This window comes from Lycium ferocissimum, chromosome 10, assembly GCF_029784015.1.
Source record: "Lycium ferocissimum isolate CSIRO_LF1 chromosome 10, AGI_CSIRO_Lferr_CH_V1, whole genome shotgun sequence".
Taxonomy (NCBI): domain Eukaryota; kingdom Viridiplantae; phylum Streptophyta; class Magnoliopsida; order Solanales; family Solanaceae; genus Lycium; species Lycium ferocissimum.
Window position 1 is genome coordinate 36397078 of NC_081351.1, and position 25688 is coordinate 36422765.

The 25688-nt window shown below is 34.9% G+C and overlaps 2 protein-coding genes and 1 non-coding gene across 3 annotated transcripts; 1 reads left to right on the forward strand and 2 right to left on the reverse strand.

The window, feature by feature from the left end:
• Positions 1–8647: 8647 nt before the first annotated feature.
• LOC132034851 (mavicyanin-like) lies at positions 8648–9591 on the forward strand. The gene is made up of 2 exons (XM_059425198.1): positions 8648–8825; positions 9383–9591. The coding sequence occupies exons 1-2, from the start codon at positions 8648–8650 to the stop codon at positions 9589–9591; spliced, it is 387 nt and encodes a 128-aa protein (XP_059281181.1).
• A 9533-nt stretch (positions 9592–19124) lies between these two features.
• Positions 19125–19864, reverse strand: LOC132033679 (classical arabinogalactan protein 5). Its single transcript, XM_059423722.1, has one exon. It carries the CDS (start codon positions 19730–19732, stop codon positions 19349–19351), a length of 384 nt encoding a protein of 127 aa, XP_059279705.1. The 5' UTR covers positions 19733–19864; the 3' UTR covers positions 19125–19348.
• A 3962-nt stretch (positions 19865–23826) lies between these two features.
• LOC132035634 (U6 spliceosomal RNA) lies at positions 23827–23931 on the reverse strand. Its single transcript, XR_009409361.1, has one exon. It is a non-coding gene; the product is annotated as a U6 spliceosomal RNA (small nuclear RNA).
• Between the last annotated feature and the right edge of the window lie 1757 nt (positions 23932–25688).

Here is a 25688-nt window from a genome sequence, read left to right on the forward strand (position 1 = left end):
GGTGAAAGAACAATAAAGTTACATCTGAAAAAATTCAACTTATAGCTTAAACTCTTGAAATTTCTCATTTTAAATTTTTTTAGAGAAAAAAATGACTAACATATGTCATTATTTTAAAGTTATAACTTTAAGAATTAATTTTAAGTTACAAGTAACTAAGTAATCCATGTATGAAAAATTCTAATAGTTTTTTTTTATAATATACGTATTCATCGAGTCTGGATTTATGTGCATATAGTTTCTCACTACTCTGCTCGTGCAAGGCTCGTGTACGTTCACCTGCGTCCGGGCCGGGATGCGGTATCGTGCGCATGCTTACGTATATGTATCATTCCCTTGCGTCCGGGCCGGGTTACGGTATCGTGCTCTTCTTCTGCATTGTTCACCGCGTCCCTCGCAGGCGGGCCGGGCTACGTTTATGTATGTGATATTATGATCGATGATATGGGGACGGGGGCCGGGGATGGCATATGATGCGTACGCCCACCGCGTCCGTGCTAGAGAATAGGGTTCATTCACAGCGTCCCTGTTTTGGGCGGGATACGGTATCGACATATGCTTATAATAATTTATGATACGTATGCATAATACGTAGTGCCGAGAATAAGCATTTTGATATTCGGACACTACGATGACGATTTTGTAAGTCGGACTTACGCGTCTCGATTTTGATAAGCTCTTGCCTATTATGTCTCCATCTTCGATTTTGATTACGAATGTGTACGATATATCTACGTACGTACGCTCTGTTCACGGATCTTTACGGTATATACACGTACGTACGACTCGACTACGAATACGTTCGACACGGCTACGTACGCCTAACTCGATTACGGAGTGCATACGATATAGCTCGTACGTACGTTCGATATATGACATCATCTGAGCATTCTGTACGTTCTGTATTCCGTCCGACATATGACCTCGTCTGAACGTTCTGTACGTTTGCACTCCGTCCAACGTGTGACATCACCGGTGCGCTCTATATTTTACACTGTGACCTCTTCGGACTGCGATACGTAGTTGTAAAATAAGCATTTTAGTACTACGGTGACTTACTTACCTTCGTACTCCTTACGGTATATGGGACGGTACGTACGATTTGTGTAAAAATAAGCGTCGGCATTTTGACTAATGTACTCATCTTTTAGTCATTTGTTTCGATTGGTTACGTTTTTACATGTTCGTGCCTTACATGCTCGGTACATTTTTCCGCACCGACTTCCTGTCTTCGAAGTGCCGTTTCATGCCGCGCGGTACTCCCGATACGAGGCGAAGTTACTATAGAAGATGTTCCCGAAACAGGATGGCAAGCTCCATTATCCCGAGGGCTGCCCAAGTCGAGTTTGTTTGTTATGATTTTAAGAGTTATGTTAGAGACTTTGCGAACGCTGCGTCGTGGGTATTGGTTGTCGGTACGTCCGTAAGCGGCTTCGTCGTAGCCGATATGTCGGTCCGTGTTATGCATTAAATTTTGTATGATTATAAATTTGTTCGATTTGAAGGCTACGAGAAAAAATATTTCGAAAATTTTGCTATGTATTTTATCCTATTTGATTTAAAAAGTCTGGAGCGATTTTGTATGCAGTAAAAGTCTGAGGGTTCGCTCGGCCCTAGGTAAGGGTCGGGTGCCCATCACACCCTAATAAGGTTAGGGTGTGACAAAGTGGTATCAGAGCGAGGTCGTGGGGTTAAGTTGTCGCAAAGTCGTGTCCGGGTAGAGTCCCATTTATGGTGTGAAGCGCGCCACATTTATAAACGGGAGGCTACGGGGAGGCATCTAGGGATTGTTGACCTTCTTTCTTGTCATAGATCGTGCGATAGAGCCAACGATCACAAGAAAATGAAATCCCATATGTAAGCCTTACATACGACGGAAGGAGGTAAATGGCGACATGGAAAGGCCATAAGAGTAAGCTTGGATATATTTGTTCTGTTACTTGAAACGAGAAAGTTTTGAACTCGGCACGGGATGTGATGTATAGTCGTATGCGTATGTAAGATATAATTTTCTTTGCGTACGTATTTCCAAATGATAAGAATTGGTAAAGGTAGTATGGAAGACCAAAAAGGGTAAAATAGGAAATGTACAAGAAAGGACGTGCTACGAGCATGTGTCGGAATCTGTGAAACTTTGACTGGCTCCAGATTATGTAGTAAGGGAAATACGAGGAAGTGAACGCGATTATATCAGCATTAAGGCACCGAACCCCACCAAAATTTTGAGGTTAAGCGTGCTAAGGTGGGAGGATGGGTGACCCCACCGGGAAGTATATCGAAATTCCAAAGATTTAGGCGCGAGACAAATGAAAGACTGGAATGGCTTGAGTGAAATTAGAATATACAAGATGGTTGGAAACCATAAGAGGCCACGTAGCACGCGACGGGCGATTAGAGAAGAGACAGAAAGTACGTCACGGCTTTGGAATTTGGATAGGCTTGAATAGTGTCTGGAAGTATTTTGTGGGTTAGTTGATACTAATTATATGTGTATATGTATATGAACATGTATGATATCTCATATGTGGAGGTATCGACAGAAAGTGAAGGGAAAACTTATGGTAAGAAATTTTGCTATGTTGTACGAGTTGAAGAGAAGAAGAATGTTGGCATATAAGGAGCCCCAAGGGGGGGGAGACCATATTATATTAGACGAAAAGGGGATACCATATTCTTAAGTATCGAAAGGAAACCTATGACATAAAATAAGGATTCGTGTAAAAATTTGAGGAGAATAAGGTAAAGGATAAGGAATAGATATAAAGGAAGGGCAACTATAAAGGAACCCCCGAAAGTGCTACAAGGCTCCATAGGTCGGTTGAACATTCGGGGACGAATGTTCTAAAGAGGGGAGGATGTTATAGCCCGCGTTTTGTACGTTTGGAAATTCTAAAGTCGTCGTGGAAAGTTAAGGGCGAGACTATTTTCAACAATTATTTTAAGGTGCAAGTCGTTGTAACAATTATTTATGACTATTATTAGTATGGAGATATTGTGAGAAGTTAAGGGCAAAAAGAGAAATTGCAAAAATGGTCAATGGAAATAATGTGGAAGGCTAGGGGCGAAATGGTAATATTGAGGAAAGTCGAGGGGAAAAATGGGAATTTTATAAAAGGGTTCATGAACATTCCAAAAGGGGGCCATATTGGCCATGTGACCAAAACAAGAAAAAAAAAAGGGAAAGAAAAGATGACAAAAATAAGTCATCTTTGGCATAAAGTTTAAGAAAATTCTAGAGAAATTTGGAAAAAGGGCATGTGCCCCTCACATGAGTTGCAAGATATATATATATATATATATATAAGGGAGAAGACTTCACATTTGTTCAAGAAAAATTTGGAGAAAGAAAACAAAAGAAGAGAGAAAACAAAGGGGAGGCCATTCGGCCAACCCCATAGAAATTTGGCTATGGGAAATCTTGTCCAAAAAATTTATTTCTTCATGTATTTCTACTAATTCAAGGGTCCTCTACAACGTGGCGAAATTGTTTCGGAAGATAAGTCGTTCGTTTCGCCGTTTTCGCATTCTAGCCAAGTGAAGAAGTTGAAGGAAAAGGGTAAGATTTAATTCCCTTTTGTATGTTATGAAAGCTTTGCTTATGTTGTGGAATGTAGGAAAGGATAAAACTCATGAGAATATGGAAGTTGGCATGGTATTTGTATATATGCATGTGTGGCCGTGTGTATGTGTAGTTAGTATAAGTAAGATGAGTTGATTTTATGTAATATTCTAGTTGTGGTTGTTATGAACTCTACATTGGAAATGAAAGCTCGATGATTTTGGTTGAAGTGGTGATGTTGGACATGGGGCCGTGTGTGTGTGTTATGTGTGAAGATGATGGAACAACTTTTATATAGTATGTTAATTGATGTGGTTATGTAATTTGTGATGGAAATGGAAATTTGATAACTTAAATTGATGTTGGAATTTTTATGGGCTTATTTGGAAGCGAATATAATGCTAGTGTCGTTTCTCTATTTATGAGTATAATGTTGCTAATGTGTGTATTGTTGTGGAAGTTATGAATTTGGAAGCAAGAAATGCGTTAAATATTGTTCTAGGAAAGTTGAGAAGTTTCGGGTGGCTTAGTATGTGGGTTGGATTATTGTGAGTAATTATTGGTATTGTCATTGTTGATGTCGGTAGCCGAGTCTCATTCTCGGATTTTACGTCGTATTGTTGGCCGAGATAGAATCTCGGGGCGGCGAATTTACAGGGGAGATGCTGCCCAAATTTCTGTAGACAAATAGTGAATTAAAGATTTGAATTCTAAAAGTCTTACTATTGACAATTGGTAAACATGACCATTTGTAGATTTTGGCGAAACGGGATTTGAATTTGGAGAGGCGTAGCGGCGGAAAAGGTATGTAAGGCTTACCCTTTCTTTCTCTTGGCATGTCCTAGATGTGATAGGCTATGATTTGAGCCTCGGGGATGACTCTACTCTTAGAAATCCGAGCTTATATTTATCCCTTTTTCATTCAGTAGAATTGAACTAAATAACTTCCGCTTTATTGTAAAGAAATGTTCAAACGTCCGTAACTTTTGAAAATGAAAGCGAATGCCTTGAAATCTTCGAGGATGATCCAATGGCATATAATGACCACGTTTTTATGTTCGTTACCCGACTTGACCCGAGGTGGGCCCACAGTCCCCGAGCTTTAATTGTATTGTTCTATTTGCCTTATTTCCGTAAGATAATTAAGGAAACCTTTGGCTATTGTTCCGAATTTGATATAAGTATCTGGTAACTCAGATATAAGTATTCTGGTTTGACTATTCTGATATAAATGCTTCGGTACAAATGATCTGATTTGAATATTCTGACATAAGTATTCCGATCTAAGTATTCCGGTATAAGCAATCCGATATGATAACTCCGATATGAGTATTCGGTATGAGTGCCTCGATATTAGTATTCCGATACGAGTATTTGGGTATGAGTACCGTTGACTGAGTATTACGATACGGGTGTTTCTATAAGTCTTAATGTTCTTCTCGTACGATCCCGGATCGCTGAAAAAGTCCGAAGAGGTTTCTGCATTTCAAACGCTCATAACCTCCCGATATTAATTTGGAAGAACCCGAAATTCGTTTCTGAGCCTTCGAATGTCGAAAAGTGTACGTATTCATCGAGTCTGGATTTATGTGCATATAGTTTCTCACTACTCTGCTCGTGCAAGGCTCAATGTATCTGTTCACTGCGTCCCGGGCCAGGATCGTTATCGTGCGCATCTTCGTATATGTATCTTCACCGCGTCCGGGCCGGAGTTCGTTATCGTGCTCTTCATCGCATTGTTCACCGCGTCCCTCATAGGCGGGGCGGGGGCTCGTTTATGTATGTGATATTATGATACGATGATATGGGGACGGTGGCCGAGGATGGCATATGATAACCACCGTTCACCGCGTCCCGTCTTCAGAGATCGCCGGTTCGTTACCGCGTCCCTCACCGGAGGGGCGGGATCCGTTATCGCATATGCTTATAATAATTTATGATGCGTTATGCATAATCGTGGTCCGAGAATAAGCATTTTGATATTCGGACACTCGATGACGATTTTGTAAGTCGACTTTTACATCTACGATTTTGATAAGGCTCGCCTATTATGTCTCCATACTTCGATTTTGATTACGAATGTGTCCGATATATCTCGTACGTCCGCTCGTTCACGGATACGTCCGGTATATTTCGTACGTCGACTCGACTACGAATGCGTCCACACGGCTACAGTACGCCTAACTCGATTACGGTCCGTTCGATATAGCTGCGTACGTACGTCCGATATATGACATCATCGAGCACTCTCGTACGTTCTGTATTCCGTCCGACATATGACCTCGTCTGAACGTTCTGTACGTTTGCACTCCGTCCAACGTGTGACATCACCGGTGCGCTCTATATTTTCTGCACCTCTTCGGACATGCGATCTGTAGTTGTAAAATAAGCATTTTAGTACTCTGACTGACTTACTTACCTTCTGTACTCCTTCTGGTATATGGGACAGGTACGTCTGATTTGTGTCTGAGAAATAGGCGTCTGGCATTTTGACTAATGTACTCATCTTTTAGTCCTGTTTGTTTCGCTTATGGTTCGTTTTCCGTATTGCATGCCTTACATGCTCGCACATTTTCCGTACCGACCCCCCCCGTCTTCGGGGTCGCGTTTATGCCGCGCAGTACTCCCGCATGAGTCGAAGTTACTATAGAAGATGTTCCGAGGGATGGCAAGCTCCATTCTCCCGAGGGTCGCCAAGTCGTAGTTTGTTTGTTATGATTTCCGGAGTTATGTTAGAGACTTTGCAGACGGCATGTCGTGGTGTTGGTTGTCGGTCCGTAAGCGGCTTCGTCGTACTCGATATGTCGGTCCGTGTTATGCATTGAATTTTGTATGATTATAAATTTGTTCGATTTGAAGGCTACGAGAAAGAATATTTCTGAAAATTTTGCTATGTATTTTATCCTATTTGATTTAAAAAGTCTGGAGCGATTTTGTATGCAGTAAAAGTCTGAGGGTTCGCTCGGCCCTAGGTAAGGGTCGGGTGCCCATCACACCCTAATAAGGTTAGGGTGTGACATTAAGAAAGAAAAGTATGTGTGCATCTTTTGAGATTCTCAATGTATTGGGAAAAAACCCAAAATTGAATTGATGAGAGAGGATCCATGCAAATTTTGAATTAATAAATTTTGGGAGGAAAGGGTAAAAATGACATAAACTAAGCATAAATTATTAAATTTAACCTAGATACCCATGTGAATTTATTGAATTACCCACATTTGGGCCATTGTGGCCAAAATAAGTGTGGTACAAAGATCTTTCCGTTTTTTTATTATATTAATATGAGAAGAATTGCAACCTATAGTATTTTTCGTATAGTTTCTAAATATCTAAATTATAATTTTAAAATATTGAATTAATCTAATCTAATTTAGCTCCAAATTTTAGTCAAATTGACTCTCGATAGATGAAATGACAGCCAATATGTGATGGAAGGAGTAAATATTTTCACATTTATCAAAACAATAACTAAAGTCTTCCCCAATACCATAATTAATATTACACCTCAAGTCAATAAAAAATGGGTATTTAAAGCGGATTTTCTCTTTGTTCTTTATGGTTTTCCAAGGAGAAGGGAGCGAAGAAACTAAATAAATCACCATAACTTATGGATCTTGGATAACAATCCCAAGTCACCAGCTGAGCTTATAACAAATTATATATATATTTAACAATTTTTCAATTACCCGATACGAATAATAAATTTTCTATCATATCAAAATGACAATTAAAGTCTTCGTCAATACTATAAGTTACATTACTCATTGAATAATTCTATCTCGAAATTAAAAATCAATTCAAAACTCAGAGCAAATAACTAGTGGAGTAGTATTTTAGTAGACCGTCCACATGGTTGGTCATTGAATTATAGTTGCAGCACTTTCAGCTCACATTTTTAATGAAACTATATAATCGATAGATAAGTACGTACGATTCCAAATAAAGTAGAGCAACTTGGCAATTGAAAATTGGAGTTACAACTCAGCTTAGGGCAACTTCAACTTATTTACTATAAGAAACCCCAATTCTGAACAAGTGTTACATATTTCCACATTTTATTTGCTAGAGAAATTAGTTGGACCAGTAAAAGAAAATGCTCCTTGCACTCAAGTTTAATATGTTAGGTATTTTCATAAGTAAATTTTAACAGATCGAAAACTTGCCAAGATACTATTCACTTTATGAACATATATATGCCTCGTTTTAGTCACCAAAACTAAGAAAATTACACATTCGACACTATTACTGCTACTTCTTTCTTATTCTCCAATGTCCTAAAGTTGGAACCATAACAAGAACTTTTGGACACAAGCATGAAATTTGGAACTTATATACAGCTTGAACTTAAGGACATAGTGTCCATGAAATTTAAACAATAAATAAATAAATTTAAACTTCAAAACACTAAAGCTGAAAATCATGAAGTTTGGATTAAGAAATTGAACATAAGTATAACGTCTTAAGGTTTCGAACTGAAAAATTGAACTTAAAGACAGAGCGGACGCATGCATATTGATCAACGAGAAAGAGCTCCTACTCACTATACAAATGAATACACCACAAGATTGGGCGCACCACAAATACACTAAGAAGCACCCCTCAATCGATAGGTCAAAGACACAATATAATACCAGTAACATCTCTAATTTCTGAGAAAACTCGTGAAGATTTGAACTGAAAATTTTGAACTTAGGACACAGTTGTTGGGCTAAATCAACCCAAATATACCGTTAATTACATGATAAGATAATATCCACCATCTCCTTGCTCGTCCCGCTGAACCAAAATATTTGATACTAATTATTGGGCTAAATCAACTCAAAAATACTCTTAACACGCGGTGTGATATTATCCCTTTAATTTGGGTACTCAACCCAGGTGGTTCCCCTCAAAAAACATTGTATATCACAACATATAAGAGTATCCCTACACTTGGTATATATCTTATTTTTCTTTTAATTAACTATTCATGTGGAACTTTTATTCACAAACTCAATAGGAGTAATTTTTGAACTCACCCCAGCTTAGTGCATTATAATTCTCTTCTCACATAGATCCTTAAATTATATCCTTAATTCTCTTCAACAAATGGCTAAGAAGCTTTTTTGCTCGTTTGTGATTGTGAGCATGATGCTTAATGTCAGTCCCAGCTTGGCAACGCCTTATGGCTCATATAGAGCTGGTAACGACCGTGGTTGGAGCACCTTGAATACTGATATATCTACATGGACTGATGGAAAAGAGTTTCACGTTGGTGACTCCCTTTGTAAGTAATTCACCTCATGCATCAATATACTTCATTTATATTCCATTGAAATCGAGCATTAATAGTATATAGTGTTAGAATTTGCCCTGATTTTCTATCATAATTATTAGTAAAAATATTGGTAAAAAAGGTTTTCTTTGTGGAACAAGTCTCTTTAATATTTGACTGATCCTTTCTTGTAGGAAATGTTTTGGATAAATTGAAGATCTTTCCTTCTCACACAACAACACAATAGCATCCAAAATATTATAGTCGTTAAACGTGTCTTGTTTAGGGAATGAATATTCTCTCAATAGTTTTTTTTTTATAGTTTCTTTTATATTAATTTTCTCATATGTAAAGTCACATTTGGCCAAATTATATTAAAGTATTATGTCTCTTTTAGTATACTTCCCTTTATATCTGATTTGTCGTTGTTCAAATTTCGCTTCGTTAGCTTCCACATGATGCCTTCTTATTTCTATCTCAATGTAAATTAATAGTAATTCCGAAGGCTAATATATATACTTGTTGAGCTAATTGTAAAACCTTTTTTCGTGTTAGGTCAATCGATGCAGTGTTCGTCTACAACGGAACACTCACCAATGTTGTTCAAACGAGCTTGAGGGGTTATGGATCTTGTGATCTGTCGGCTGATAATATATTGTTCCAAGATGCTAGTGGGGAGACTACATTTACTTTTACCCAGCCTGGAGAATACTATTTTACCTCTTCAATGTTCAATGACTGCTCTTCAAATCTTAGGCTGATTGCCAATGTGAAATGATCATGAGAAGCAATAGCGTAACGTCTGGTGTTACATGACCTATGTGCACTCATTCTGGAGAACTTCTAGTCGTATGATGATGAATAATATGTATGCATCATGTATGCAGGGTTTAATAATGTATCAGTTGGGTTAATTTCCTTTATTAATAAAACGGAAAAGGAATTTCGAATATGTCATCATTATCGGAAATGGGTTCATTTATCTTTTTCAACAAATCGATAGTTTGGCTCATTTATGCCATCGAACTATAGGAAATGGTCATTTATGCCATCGGAGACGAAATGACTCATTTATACCACTCGTGATAGTTTGACTCATTTATCATATTGCTTGAATTACCAAAATGACTCATCCATGCCATTTTTCATTAACGCCGGTTTTATAATACCAGATATGACACGTAGCCTCCAACTAGATTATGGTTGTAGGTGGGTAAGGTGTATGGGTCGGATTTGTTATTAATTCGGTATTTAAAATTGGGCTGGTTTAATTAAACGACGTAGACCTCTAATTGGAGGCCACATGTCATATCTGGTATTATAAAATCGGCGTTAATGAAAAATGGCATGGATGAGTCATTTTGGTAATGGGAGATGACATGAATGAGTCAACAAATTGATGAGTGGCATTTATATAGTTCGATGGCATAAATGGTCATTTCACATAGTTCGATCGTAAATGATGGACATAAATGAGTCACTTCACATAGTTGGATGGCATATTTGAGCTTTTTCCGTTCATAAAATCTAGAACCTCAACTTCGTCTGGGGTTCTCTGTTTGTCTTCCTAATTTGAATTTGTCATGTTTCCTTTTATTTTTAATTACTATGATCACTCTCTTCATGAAAATTTCTCTCCCAATTATACTTAGAAGTGAAGTAATTACTACAGTATAGATCATGTTAAAAAGAAAATAAGATTAGGCGTTTGAACATGAGTTGGTTGAGATTTTAAGTTAAAATTGAAAAGGATATTTAAGTTGAAGTTGTGTTTGGACATGAAAAAATAATTAAGTTTTTCGAGTGAAAATTTGAAAAACTCCTAAAAGATGATTTTCAAACTTTAAATTCTATATTTCAAATTTGAAGTTTGAATGGTCCAATTTAGACAAACTAATATTTATATGAACTAATCTCCAAATATTATTCCAAAATTTTGAGCCAAAATTTATGGTCAAAATGGGTCAATTTCAATAAAAACACTTCCCCAACTTTATTCTTGTAGGTATTTATGTATGCATTATGCATGGTTCAGGAAGATACATATTCTCAGCTAGCTGGCTAGAATTATATGCTAGACTACTGTAAGTTGAACTATTAAACAGAGGAATTTTAGTAGTTTAGTTGGTTGTGGGCTGCCTGAACTTTCATCTTGTTTGTAAGAATTCGATTTTCCACCTTGTAATTTTCTCTCCTCCGTTGCCCTCTCCCTTCTCCCCAATATATAATACAGTAATATTTTTTCTTAAGAAAAAACACTATTAATTTTTTTTTTTTTTTAACAGAGGAGGATGCTCAATTAGAACTCAATTGGAACTTGGAAGTAAATATGTAGTTATTATAGTATAAGAAAAAGCTCATACCTAATTACACATAGTGCAACTGATCCTAATCCAAGTTTCAGGTTCATATATCCAACCATTTACCTATTTGGAAAGGCTATATAAACGTTGAATCGGGTTCAAGTTTAATAGATTTTTGGTGTACATTATCCAGAGGATCTTTTCCATACTTTGCACCTTATTGAAGAAAGTAATAATCGGTAACATATATAGTAATTTTCTATATATTTCTACTCTTATATCCGAATAAACCACTAGTAGCAAGCTTGACAACAAAGTGTTAAGAGCAAATATAGAAGTTAGAAATTCTTTTTTTAATACAGATAACTTTTTAGACCCTCTGCATGGAAATTGTAGAATAAACTAACCTACTCATAAAAACTTACAATTATGATAGAGAAAAGCGATAACCATCCAAACCTTTTTGAGTGATACTCTATTTTATCAATTTATATGATTTTCTTTTTTGTTAATATGTTTTTAAAAATAATACTATTTATATTTACGAATTAATTTTAAACTTTTCACTTTTGGTTCATTCTTAAGTAATTTTTTGATTTTTTTAGTTTGTCTAAAATAAATAATTTTAAGAAAATAAAAAGGTATTAATTAATTGCAGTCCAATTAATTTCAAAACAAGAGTCCCAATTGGTGTAGGAAAAGGATTTGTTACAAACCAAAATAAAAACAAAATACAATTATAATGCTTCTAAAATTCTCTTTTTTCTTTTTGTTTTGGAGTCTATTTAACTTTCCTAACCCTTCTCAATCAAGGAAAAATTAGGAAACCAACAAATCCTACTCCATGAAGGTTTAGGTTAAATAAAAAACTATAAGTAACTACTCCCGTAATTTATTTTCTAGTTCATCTCTTTTCATTTCTTTCTCAATTTTAGTAACCAAAGTCCATTCCAATTAGTCTCTCAATTATAGCCATGTCATTGTACGCGGTGCGTTATTATCCCGGACAAAATATTCATCTTCCGGTTATCGAAAATACAACTAGAATTACTCATGTTCAATCAACAATCAAACAACGGGACACACCTATCTACATCAGTTGGCCTTTTCCTCCTTCGGGATTTATCAAGATCAACACTGACGGAAGCTTTATGCCCAATTCAGGAGTAGCCGGATTTGGAGGCATTGCACGAGATGATAAAGGAAGGTGGCTAGGCGGATTCTATGGTAAACTTAGTATGAAGGCAACATCAAGTCTTACACCAGAACTGTGGGGTATTTTCGGCGGTTTAAACTTAGCGAAAAATCACAACTTGAAGAAGGTTATTATCGAAACAGACTCGAGCGAATCCTTGATGTTGTTAAGTGTAGGAGATATCAATGAAAGTCACCCTGATCATGTCCTAATAAAAGAATGTAGGTATCTCATGTCGGAGCTTCAGATTTCTCTAATTCACACTTTGAGACAAGGTAACAGTTGCGCAGATCAGTTGGCAAAGTTGGGAAGAATGCAAAATCAAGACATGGTGTTATTATATCATCCGCCACCTTCCATGCATCAACTAATTCTCGCGGACATGGCCCACGTAGGATATGCTAGGTACCCAAAGTATATTGTAACATAATGTAGAATAGGACAAAATGTGAAATTGTACCATTTGTAAATACAAACAAAAAGAGAATACAATATCGAAATATCATTTTCTTAATATATGAAGATAATGCTATTAAATAATCTTTATTTTCTCTGTCTTTTTTTCTAACATATAATTTTTCACTCAATAGAACTGTAATTATTTATCCTAACTGGCTATATTACAATAATTGTTTACACCTCAAATAAATGTTTAACGTCTTATTATGGTAATGTATTATACTTGTTAATTTTTTTCTTATCATTTCAAGTACCAGTTTATTTGGGTTGGATAGTTTACAAAATTTATAATCCGTGTAGAAATTATTTCCTAATTCTTTACCGGGATATGTCCAGAAATTATTTCCTTTCATTCCCAAGCTAAACGTCAGAGAACGAAGGTAATTAATCTTCCACTTCCAAGTCGCTATCATTAATTAACTAATTGGAATGCTGAGTGAAAACAAATCAAATATTGGGCATGTTAAGAGTAAAATTTCGTCAATATCTGGTGGGATCGCTTCGTACATTAGAAAATTAGGAAATATAATCCATGTAGAAAATATAGTACTTATAATTGTTTATCATATTCTTTTATTGTCATTTAATACCAATATTTCTTATACTTTAACTTAAGCGATATCTTACACTTGATACAATTAAGGCTGCTAATACCAACCAATCATGGAGTTTAACTTACTATTTTTCGATACAGAGCCGAAAAGTGTCCAATAAACGTTATTTTTTCTATCTAGAATAACTTTTATTGCACTATGATCTTCGTGTAACTCTACGAAGAAAGTATTTACTTACATGGGTCGACCCCGTTTGTATTAACAAAGATCAATTACGAGTCATGTTAGTTGTCACTTGGTTATTTGGTAAAGATGGGAATTGACATGTATATACAATTCTCCTTTTTAATTGACATAATTTTGACCCATTGTTTTGTTGAGCAATTTAAGCCGTAAAATATTGGCAGCCTTTAGCCACATTTGCATCAAATGTACGAAAGAATAGGAGCACAATCTTTTTTTCCCCTAAAATCACGCCTAGTTAATATTCTTTAATAAAGTAACATACCTTTACCAAATTATGAATAAAAAATACTGGTAGTTTATTTTGAGAAGAATTCTACTGCCTTGAATTATATTCTCCCATTGTACAATTAACAAATACATCTCAACTGAAAATCTGATATAGAGAAAAAAAAAGAAAAAAAAAAAAGAAAGAAGTAAAAAGATGTTTTACTTCTGGGGATATTATTCATAAATCAATAAATTGTTGGGTATAAAAAAGAATATAATGTCATACATATTTTTATAATATCCCCAAAAGTAGGGATTCAATTATTTTGTTTCCCTTGTTTTATGTTTTTGCAGCTACATTGAAATAAATGTATACAAATTTGTTAGATGAATACGGACAAATGTATACCAATGTGAATTTATAAAGATACTAATGCAAACAAATGTATACCAATTTATTAGATGAATACATACCAATGTATATCAATTTATTAGGTGAATACGGACAAATGAATACCAATTTATTAGGTGAATACGGACCAATGGATACCAATTCCGGCTCAAACAGATGTATACAAATTTGTTAGGTGAATACAGACCAATTCCTTATGTGAATACAATCGATACACTTGCCAATATATACAACATAGCATGTGTATACAATAATGCATATAAATTCCAAATGCAGTAACTATTTAAACAAAGAAATATCTGTATATATTATGTGAATACACTAATGCAAACAAATGTATACCAATTTATTAGATGAATACAGACCAATGTATATCAATTTATTAGGTGAATACGGACAAATTAACACCAATTTATTAGTTGAATACGGACCAATGAATACCAATGGATACCAATTCCGGCTCAAACAGATATATACAAATGTGTTAGGTGAATACAGACCAATTCCTTATGTGAATACAATAGATACACTTGCCAATGTATACAACATAGCATGTGTATACAATAATGTATATAAATTCCAACTGCAGTAACTATTTAAACAAAGAAATATCTATATACATTATGTGAATACAACAGATACACTAGCCAATGTATACAACATAGCATGTGTATACAATAAATGTATATTAATTCCAACCGCTGTAACAATTTAAGCAAAGAAATATATGTATACATTATGTGAATACAATAGATGTATATAAATGCCAATTGCATTAAAAAACAGTATTTGTGCACATTATGTGTATACAAATCAAATTGCAAAATTGATATAAATTAAACAGACATCATAAATTTTAAACAGACACCATGTATCTAAAAATGAAAATTAATATTCATGTGTTGTATACATGTAACTTGGAACTTGTTATACAATGGTTAAAATAGATAAGAACTTTGCAGTGACTTGTGTGTGTCAATTAGAGAAATTCACGGATTAAAATGGAGAGATTTAGGAAAATGAGTAAGAGAGGGAAAGGTTGAGACGAGGTATCTGGTTCTAAATGAGCAAGAGAGATTTTAGGAGAATGTTTATGGGTGGTTGCTACTTTTATTGACCGAAAAAGTGATAAATGATCATTTTGTGCCAACTACTCAAAAAAAATAAAAAATTATGGCTAATACATGCCAATTTGGTCCCTTAGTTGGGACACAGTGCCAATTCATTTTTTTGTGCGGAATGCCCTCCTAAAGCACTAGTCTTTAATTTTTGCCTCTCAAATTTGAAATCTTTAATTTTTGTTTTTCGCCTAAAACCCATGGGTTTTGGGTTCGAATCCCCGTTCAGTCAAATATTAAAAAAATATTCGCAAGGCAGAAGTTTGTAGCAAAGTTAAGCCTATTCGGGCAAAGTTAGGCCTATTCAGGCAAGGCAAGCTTCTGCTAACGAATAGGCCTAATTTTTGCCTAAAATTAGGCCTATTCGGGCAAAAGTTAGGCCTTAAGGCAGAGGTTTGTAAAATTTCAACTGAGTAAAAAAAAAAAAAAAAAAATTGTCTGAAGGCAAAACTCTACCTCTGCCTGAGGTAGATTTTGTATGCAAAACTCTACGTTGCGATTTTTTTTTAAAAAAAAATTGACTGAAGGGGGGAGGCGGGGGGGTTCAAATCCGAAATCAAAGATAGTTTTAGCGAGGGACAAAAATTAAAGACCACCAATTTGAGGGGCAGATGACCGTATTTCCCAAGATTTAAGCTGAGCATTCACAAAATAAGTCCACTTCATGGTTCTAGGCCCAAAGCGCTATTCGGGTGTCAATTTATCCAATATCTAAGCCATGAATAACATGCCAAGTAAATCTAGGTCCAATAAGACTGTGTCAACGTTTATGTTCAAAGAATGTCTAGTCAAAGTGATGGCCCATTGAAACATTTCAAGTATTCAAACGATATGTTTTGTCCAATCAAGTTCGATATTAAAACATAGTATTAAATTTTTTCGCTATGATGATTCAAGTTTCCAATCAAATAAAGAAGAGAATTTTGTTTGCAACATAATGTTTGTCATCCAAATCAATATATAAGGTGTTACATGTCGCCTTGGAGGTTATTTCTCATCTAAATCGATATATGGCGCGTTACATGTTTCCTTTCGTACCCAACACACCCTAAGTTCTGATATTTTTACGGTCATTCGCATAAATCCCCTTATTCGGGGGGTGGTCTTTAATTTTTGTCCTTTGGCACTTTAAGTGGCCGAAAATATCCTAAGATTCTGTGTTCGAACCCCAGCAAAATATAAAAAAATAAAATTCGCAAGGCAGAATTTCGTAGCAAATTGAGCATATTCGGGCAAAAGTTAGGCCTTAGGTAGAATCAATCAGAGTTAAAAACAAAAAAAAATCGTATGGCACAGGTTCTATATAGAAGTTATGTCTTAAGGCATAATTTTACCCCTTCTCTGGCATAACTTTTGTCATAGGCATAACTTAGAACTACAGAAGTTATGCCTTATAAGGCCTTACTTGGAACTACAACATAACTAAGTTAGGCCTTATAAGTCCTAACTTTCGCGAAAGCTTATCTTGCAAAATTTTTTTTTTTTTAAACTAAGCCAGGATTCAAATCCAGAACCTCGAGATATTTTCGACCACCTTTTTAGGCGAAGGGCAAAAATTAAAGACCAGCACAGGACAATCCGGGCAAAAAATTGGATATTTTCAGGACTCAAATTGCGACTAAACGTCAGAGGCCGCTGAGCGAATACCAATCAAATATTTTGCATGTTAAGGCTAAAATTTCATCAATATCTGGATGGATCGCTTGGTACGTTTAGATCATTAGGACATATAATCCAGGTACGCAATGTGGTACTCACTGTTTATTGTCACATTTAATACGGATAGTTACTTCTAATTTCATTTAGGTATTATCTTACACGTGATCTCTGGGTGATTATACTGCTTCTTGTATTATCTTACACTTGATACAATATGAGGTTGCTGACACAAACCAATCTTGGAGTTCCACTATTTCTCAAATACAGATCCAAAAGTGCTAGACGAAACACTACTTTTTACCATCAGTCTACGATTAAAATGAAATAGACAGTCCCACCTTTATTTGTGGCTAGAAAAGCGAAAGCAGACCAAGTAAGAACTACTTTTTTAAGGCTAAAGCAGCCAGTCCCCATTGCCTTTGTTGTAATAATCTGACCCCCTCCCTCCCCCCGCGCCCCGCGCCCCCGCCCTCCCCCTTCCAATATGGCTAAAGCGGCCAGTCCTCGTTCCCTTTTGTTGTAATAATAATAAGAAAAATATGCCAATTCTGAGAGGTATTTATGATTAATAATAATTATTATTTAAGTTAATTATATTTCGTAGATATATGCAGTTGTATATATGTATTTGAATGTATTTGGTTTACGAATTGTAAAAGCTGAATACAATTGAATGTGTATTTATGTATATATGTATATGGCTGAATACATATTTTGACTGTATGTTTGCCAAATTAATTGAATTTTTTATTTTATATGTTGTTTGTTTGACAAGAGGGGTTGCTCAGATGGTAAGCGCCCTTCACTTTCAACCCGAAGGTTGCAAATTCGAGTTATCAAGGGAGCAAAAGGGGAGGTTTTGAGGGGAGGGGTTAAAAAAAAAAAGTTGTTTGTTTCATTTATATGCATGAACAGTGTATGCAAATATATTCAAATACATGCGGGGATACTTAAAACCTAGCTACGAATACAACTAAAAAGTGTATTCAAATACACGCCAATACACCTAACAAACATAGCTACGGATTGTTAACAGCTCAATATAGTCATTTATGTAACTTTCTCTCATAATAATCTTATGACTCCCACTGCCTCAAACAATACTAGCGGTTCTGCCGCCTCACTGCATACGTGTCGCCTCACTAATATGTGACTACACATATTATTAATTAACTAATACAATAAGTACTTCTGTTTACGAAAAACAAACTTTACTGGACTATAAGGTTTTATAATACAGTAACGAAGTGTCTACATTACATAGATCGACCCCGTTTGTCAATTAACAAAACAAGATGTGAGTCATAAGACTTCGAGGGGGCCGGGGGGGTGGGGACCACTTTTCTACCCAATGTCTCATCCCGCCGTAGTTCACGGTCTGGCATTTTGGCAGAAACAAAAGAAAAACGACTAAAGAAGTAGGGTTTACTCCTAGGTATAACGTGATTCCGACTTTATCGTCCCAGATGCACATGGCCTTCTGTAACTAAAAGAGGTTCTACAAACAGCTGTCACACCACGTGACTCCCAAATTCCCACAATTACCTACAACAGTATTTTCCAACTCAAACTCCAACTCTTTCCTCAAATAGTACAATCATTCGACACGTCTCCCATTACTAAACGACATTCTCCACCTCTCAACTTCGCAATTTCCTACTGCTTTCCAAGTGACTTTAGTCGTAAGTAATGATGAATAACCAATGTAAATAGTTATATATTTGATTGAAACTATTAATTAAAAATAAATAATTAATGTCTTTAACTAAGGTACCGTGAATGGTTCACGAGTAAATTTATTTTCGCAAGGAGGGGATGAACGACTTATAGAAAATAAACAGAAACGTACAGATTTAGTTTTGAAAAGATTATTTTGAGAATTAGACTCTTTCGGCTTTTGACTTAGTAGCACTTTAGGTATTTTGCCTACATAAACTCAGTCAAACATCCTTTAATTCCTCTTAATCTAGTTACTAATAAGCTTAATTCCTTACGTAAAATTTTTAATGGAAATGGAAAAGTAAAGTAGAGAATATAAGAGGCTGCATATAAAAGAAAATCTTACTGCACCATAAATAAACAAAGAATCCATAATACGTAATAACAATAACAATGGTAATAATAATAAACATTAACCATAGTCACAGCGCACCATAAATAAACAAAGAATCCATGATAATAACAATGGTAATAATAATATTAATAATAAACAATAACCATAGCAAAAATCAAATCAATAGCATGTACGCAGTCACCACCCTCCAACGGGCAAAAGTAAAATAAGAAAAGCAAAACGAATAAACATCAACGAGTAAGATGAACTAAAAATAAAAAACCTAAAAAAATCATAAACAACTCTCCGGCAAATCCAAATACTCAGATCTAAAACATCAAAGATGCAGCGAAGACCGCTACGAAAGCAGATCCAGCAACAGCAACTCTGTTCAAGGAAGCACCACTAGGGGAACCAGTTGGAGAACCGCTAGGATTAGCGCCAATGGATGGACCACCAGCAACACCGGAAGGAGAAGATGCTGGAGTCTCAGCAGTTGGTGGAGCTGGTGGAGATCCCATTGGAGATTCTGAAGGTGAACTAGCAGGAGGTGATACTGAAGGAGCTGATGCTGGTGTAACAACTGCTGTTGGTGGTGTTGCAACTGGTGTTGCTGTTGGTGAAGCTACTGGTGATGCTCCTGGTGCTTGAGCAATCGCACATCCAGCGATCAAAGCGAACATAAAAGCTACTATCATCTTTGAGTAAGCCATTCTTTCTCTCTCTATTAACCTTTTTTGTGAAGTGTATTGTGAGTATTGAGCAGTTTTTTAGAGAGAGAAAGTGCGAGTATTCTGATATCTGTATGTATTGTTGGTAGAAGAAGAGTTGTAGAGACGAATAACAACGCCACAGCGAATGGAGTATATATAGGAGGGAAATCCGAACAAATTAAAGGGAAGGGTTATAATAGCACTTTTGGTCCTCCAATTATTGATAAATTTTAATTTTGATCCTTGTGATATTTAACTAATCACATTTAATTTTCAATTAATTGAAATGTGCGGTAGTGAATATTACAATAAATTTACCGTAATTATTGGTCGTTCCACAACGTAATTATTCATGTGTCAAGTTTGTATTGTTACTTCATATTTACTGACAATATAATTCTAAAAGTAGTTCAAATAGGACATATTGTAGTTCTTATATAAAAGGACTAAAAACACATATTTCAATTAATTAAGGCGTCGTTTGGTTCAAAAACAAATTACACTGGAATAAGTTATGCTGGGATTAATTACGCTGGGATAAGTTATGCTAGGATTAGTTATTATTATTTTTTATTGACTGTTTGGTATTTGGACTAAAAGTATTATACATTGGATAATTTCTAAAAAGAAGAGGTTTCTTCCTTATCCCGGGATAACTTATCTTGAGATAACTTATTCCACCCTATGGCAGGTATAAGTTATCCCAACACTATTTTTACTCCTAGAATAACTTGTTCCAAATAAGAGATAAGGAATTACTAAATTCTTATTCCAGGACTATTTATGTTTATCCTTCGTACCAAACGGCCCCTAAAAATTAATTGGGGTCCATCAAATATCACAAGGACCAAAATCAGAATATATACCTATAATTTTGAGGGACCAAAACTGCTATTATCCCTAAAGAAAAATTGAAAGTAGAATTTTAGTCTGGTTACGGCTTTTCTTTCCGTGTCAATAAATCAGGAGCGTACAGGTGTTCAAAGTTTTGCGAAACGATGAGGTTCCATGGACCGTTTGATCATTTAAAGTATTATTTAGCATCAATTATGGTTACCGTTATGATTGGCACGTTCTAAGGTCGAATTAAAAACTTTGTTTTTGTGTTGGCCACCTGATTGGTGGGACCACAAACGGTGGGATGCAGAGTTGCAGTACTAATAATAGTCAATATTAAGAACTTCAACACTAATCAAATTACTTCAAAAAATTTATTTAGTTATATTTATCCGAAGTAGTACTCCCTTCGTCCCAAAAAGATTATTCTTTTTTTAATTTGACACAACATTTAAGAAATAAAGAAAGACTTTTGAAATATGTGATCCAAAATAAGCCTTAGATATTTGTGTGGCTGTAAATCATCTCATAAAGTTAATTTGTTTCTAAACTAGAGATCTTTTCTAAACTAGAACTATTTTGTGTGGCTATAAAAATGACTTTTCTAGATCTCTTATGTGTAAAAAATGAAGATCGCTTGTAAAAAAGTCATAAAATAAAATAAAAAAGTTTATAAATGACCAAATAACCATTTATTCCCCAAAAAACACTTAAAAAGGTGATGACTTCCAACGGAAAATTACAGATCATCGATTCATGTGAAGTGGAGATTAGTGCTTGCTGATTACTGCAAGTTAATTATTAGCATAAACTTTAAGTAAAAATTAATTAAGCATTTTACAATTCGACGATGGTCAGGGTAAGTTAGACGAGTTTGAGAAAAGCTTTCCCTTTTCCAAATTCAATTAACATGTCAGATTTTAGTATTGAACTAAATTTGTCAGGTGTCACATAAAGTTACATTATGAGTGGTGAATTACAATCAAGAGTGTGTCTTATTTGGTCAATGAAATGGTTGAAAATAGGTTTGAATCTCACAAAAAAACTAAGTACATTCTTTTTTATTTGTTTAAATCTAGGTGATCAACAGAGTTACTCGATATATATCTATGATGATTGAAGATAAATGACACCTTATAATTAGTTAAGATGCACGTAATTGGCCCGAACACTACAATTATTAGGAGGGAAAAGTGAGTTAAAACAAAGGGAGAATGGTTTTGGAACAGGAAACATAGGCATTATGAATTGCAATCGTCATGAAGAATTGTTCACAAAAATCACAGGTTTAATGTTGAAGCTAAAAAAAAAATGATAATAAGATTGTTTTCTATTTAAAAATGTTCCCTCTTTTTACAACAATCCATCAATAAAACGATTATATCAAACTTTTGCAATTATTAATAATTGAAATCTGTATTTGACGTTTAAATTTGTGACATAATGTGTTTTCTATCAGATTAACTTTAAATCATTATATTAACGTTTTTCATTTCTTGCTTCAATTGTAATAATCTTTACTTTTAAAAGTATGTTTGTGTCAGTCACATTCAGAGACCGAACCTTTTTGGAAAACAAGACAGGCGAGGGGACAGCTGTTATATTGTGGGATGAGAGTAAAGGAAAAGAAAATTAAAGTACAAAGGCTGTAAACGTGTACTAAAATTCGTGAATTGGGGCTAGAACATGGCCCAACGTCCTTTCACATCTCAGATTCCTTTTTAATTTCAAATTCGCATTTCAGTACTTTTTGGCCGGAATAAACGGTTTGATTGTGATTTCATTTAATCTTATCTCTTCTTATTTTCTTGAAATAATTCTGGGTTAAACATTATTTGTTGTGTATCAAAAATTGTTTATGACAGATCTTCTTTTTATTGTTCTCTACAATAAATTTATCGCAATGCGGTTCAGATACAGAATTTGTAGTTTATGAAGTTCTATAACGACATCAAGTTACTATTAACAATATTAATTGGGTTTTTAGATAAATATTTATAGATATTTAGTGAATATATATAAGGTCTGGATAAAAATTATTGAACTCAAGTGAACGTATGACGTTAAAAATTATTGCACTTGATGTTTGCACCTAACAAATAGATGCATAACATGTGTTTGCACATAAAATTTTAGCACTTTCCATTGATTAATGAACATACATTATTCACCTCACTAAATCACTTAACTATAGTAAATTTACATGGTTTAGTGTAAACTCCTATCCGAGTGCGAATAAGTATATATCAATCGTTGCCGACCCTCTAGATCCCCGCCTGTCCGTATTCCAATTCTTCGTGTTTTTTTGTTTCCTCCTTTCCGAAACCATTTGATATTTGACATTTATTAGTCCGATTAATTTAAATTCGTACCATAAAAAGGTACGATATTCATCAAACTGACTAATACTGACTCACGATGTGTAAGCGATCCCTACCAAGAAAAATATTTCATGACGCGTGAGATATTCTTCTGTCGGAGACAACCTTTCTATCTTCACAAGATAGGAGTAAGGCTACATACACACCGTCCTCTTCAGACCCCACTCATGGAGTTTCACCGAGTATGTTGTTGTTGTTGTGAGATAACTTTCTAATTACGGGTTGAACATCTCACCCATCCTGCCACATTTGATGTGGTGCTTCTTTCCTTCTTTACTTGTGAACAGGGTCGGAACCATATAGGGCCGAGGTTGTTCATCCAAATCCCCTTCGACGGAAAAAATACACTTTTTATAAATAGTTAAAATTATTTTTATGTATATATATACTAGATATTGAATTCCTTTGACTTTTTCGTATGTTTGTTTTTTTATATTTTGAACCTTTTTAGTAAAAATTCTGATTCTCTTGTGAATAAGTCCTTACAGAATAAAGTATTTATATTCCATTTATTTCTTGCGTTGACTGTTGTCCTTCCTTATTCCAAATAATCCCAGGAAGAGTAATTGCTTCGACACATAAATACGAAAGTAGAGATGTGCTTCCAACTTAGGGAAAAACGCGTATTCAGACCAAGTTCAATGGTTGATTGAGATATGTGATTCACCATTTAACTAAGTTTCCTTGTTTGGTCAACAATGTCGTACACCGCGTATGGTCCAAAAAAAACAAAAAGAAACTGTTTTGTTTTTGTTTCTTTTCTTGTGGTTTTTTATCACAATACACAACAAAATTTGTTTGCTTTTTTGAGAGGGAGAATAGGCAGGCTACGAACCTCCATAAAACTGCTGCTCTTTTATTCTTCTTTTTTTCTAAAAGAAATTGGATCATTTTTGGATTTGTGCGTGTTATCCTTCCCAAGGGATCAATGCTAATCTTCTTTATATTGTTTTAATTTTACCGCATATCCTTGAAAGGGATGAAAGATTTTGTACATAATCACGAAAATGGTAGTAGTTTTTTTTTGTTTCTTTTTTCTAGCCGTCGATATTTAAAATTCACTTGTCCGGAAATACAATTTGTACCGAATAATTTCATTAACTTGAGAGCTTAATATGTCACCCTTCAACCCATCTTACCTCATGTTTATTTGTGGTGAGTAAAGATAAGATAGAGTAAATGTAATTCTTCTCATTTGGTAAAGTCACATATTTACTAGTCCATGAGACCATGACCAGACAAAATTTAAAAAGTATATAGTTTATTACTCCACTTTCCTATTAAGTAAACCTCTAATTCTAGGTCCGTTGTCCCATTTTATTGATCCTATTCATTAAAGGTACGAGATGAATTGCAAAATAAATGGAAGTGAATTTAAAATTAACCTTTTGGAATTATTTCATTACGAAAGTGGGACTCAGCTCCTTTTTCATGATAGCTAGAGTTAAAGTACTAGTATTAAATTGTGTAAGGAATAATTAGCGCTTTAATTTCGAGGAAAGCAGACGCCATTTTGAACAAGTCAAAATATAAAACGAACAGTTAAAACTAATGGCACAGATAAAATACTCTAGTAGCATTGCTTTGAACATGTCCAGGACCAGTAGCATAGCTGAGGGAAACCCAGGGTTCAATTGAATCCCCTTCGTCAAAAAAATTATTGAAAAAAGAAAATTGTTATGTATAAGTGACTGAATCCCTTTGATCTAAGAAAAGATTCTAGTGTAATAGTAGTAAAGAGGTTCAAATATTGCCTTAGGTAACAGGTTCAATCATGTGTGCGGCATTAGTATATTTTTTATCTCTTTATATGAATTTCTAGTTCCATCATTAATCAGTGTTGCGACAAATATACAATAAGATGAACGTTAAAGGATTTGTCTAGTAGGAAATTTGCAGAACAAATTCTTTTACCGGTGTCCTCCGGTCAGTTTACGCGCACCAGAGTATTTTAATGTGTATATGTTATATCACTAACACAAGTATTTGGTCTACTTTGTCCATCAAAAGTTAGGTAAATGAATAGAAATCAGCTGAATTTTATCGTTGTTGAGATTTAAATTCTGATCTTCTAAGTTTTCACTCATTGATTGCTAAGCCACATCTTTAGGTAATTTTGAAGAACAAGTTACGACTAGTTCAAGTTTTTAGTGCATGAGACAATGGTACTTTGATTCCATTAAGAGAAATTACGTGGGAATATCCAATCAACGCAATCAAAGCTTGGCCTGCTGGCATGAGTCTTAAAAGGATACTTATTTGACAATATTTACTTGACATAATTACATAATCTTGACGACAAGTTTTCTATATTATGAAATTCAAATTACTTTTACTTGATATAGCCATAAGGCAATATAATCTTAACTACCTTAACGTGTGGGCCAAAGTTACCTACAAATATATTAATTGTCCATGAAAGTCAAATGTAGAACAGAAAATGTAGAACAGACCATACTACCAACTCATGAATGCTTCTAACTACTTCAACGTTTGAAAGTTTGAGTGTGTCTCAATTCCCCCTTGTTCAAGATGTGTATTTATTTTATTTCACCAAAAATTAAAAAAGGACCAAGGAAAGGTAGCCAAGTGCATACCTTTTTTTTTTTTTTTTTTACCAAACTTGTGCATGACCTGTGCTTGACTTTACCTTAACATAAAAGGTCACCCATGCCAGAAATTCCATCATCTTCAATTTAAGAGGGAAAGCGTTTAGTTTCCGCTGAGATATATGTGAT

What these genes read in the sequence shown, in the direction of transcription:
- LOC132034851 (XM_059425198.1), top strand. Translation starts at nt 8,648, where the DNA reads ATGGCTAAGAAGCTTTTTTGCTCGTTTGTGATTGTGAGCATGATGCTT. An exon ending in TCACGTTGGTGACTCCCTTT is followed by an intron (nt 8,826 to 9,382) that starts GTAAGTAATTCA and finishes CAATCGATGCAG; the next exon opens with TGTTCGTCTACAACGGAACA.
- LOC132033679 (XM_059423722.1), bottom strand. Translation starts at nt 19,732, where the DNA reads ATGGCTTACTCAAAGATGATAGTAGCTTTTATGTTCGCTTTGATCGCT.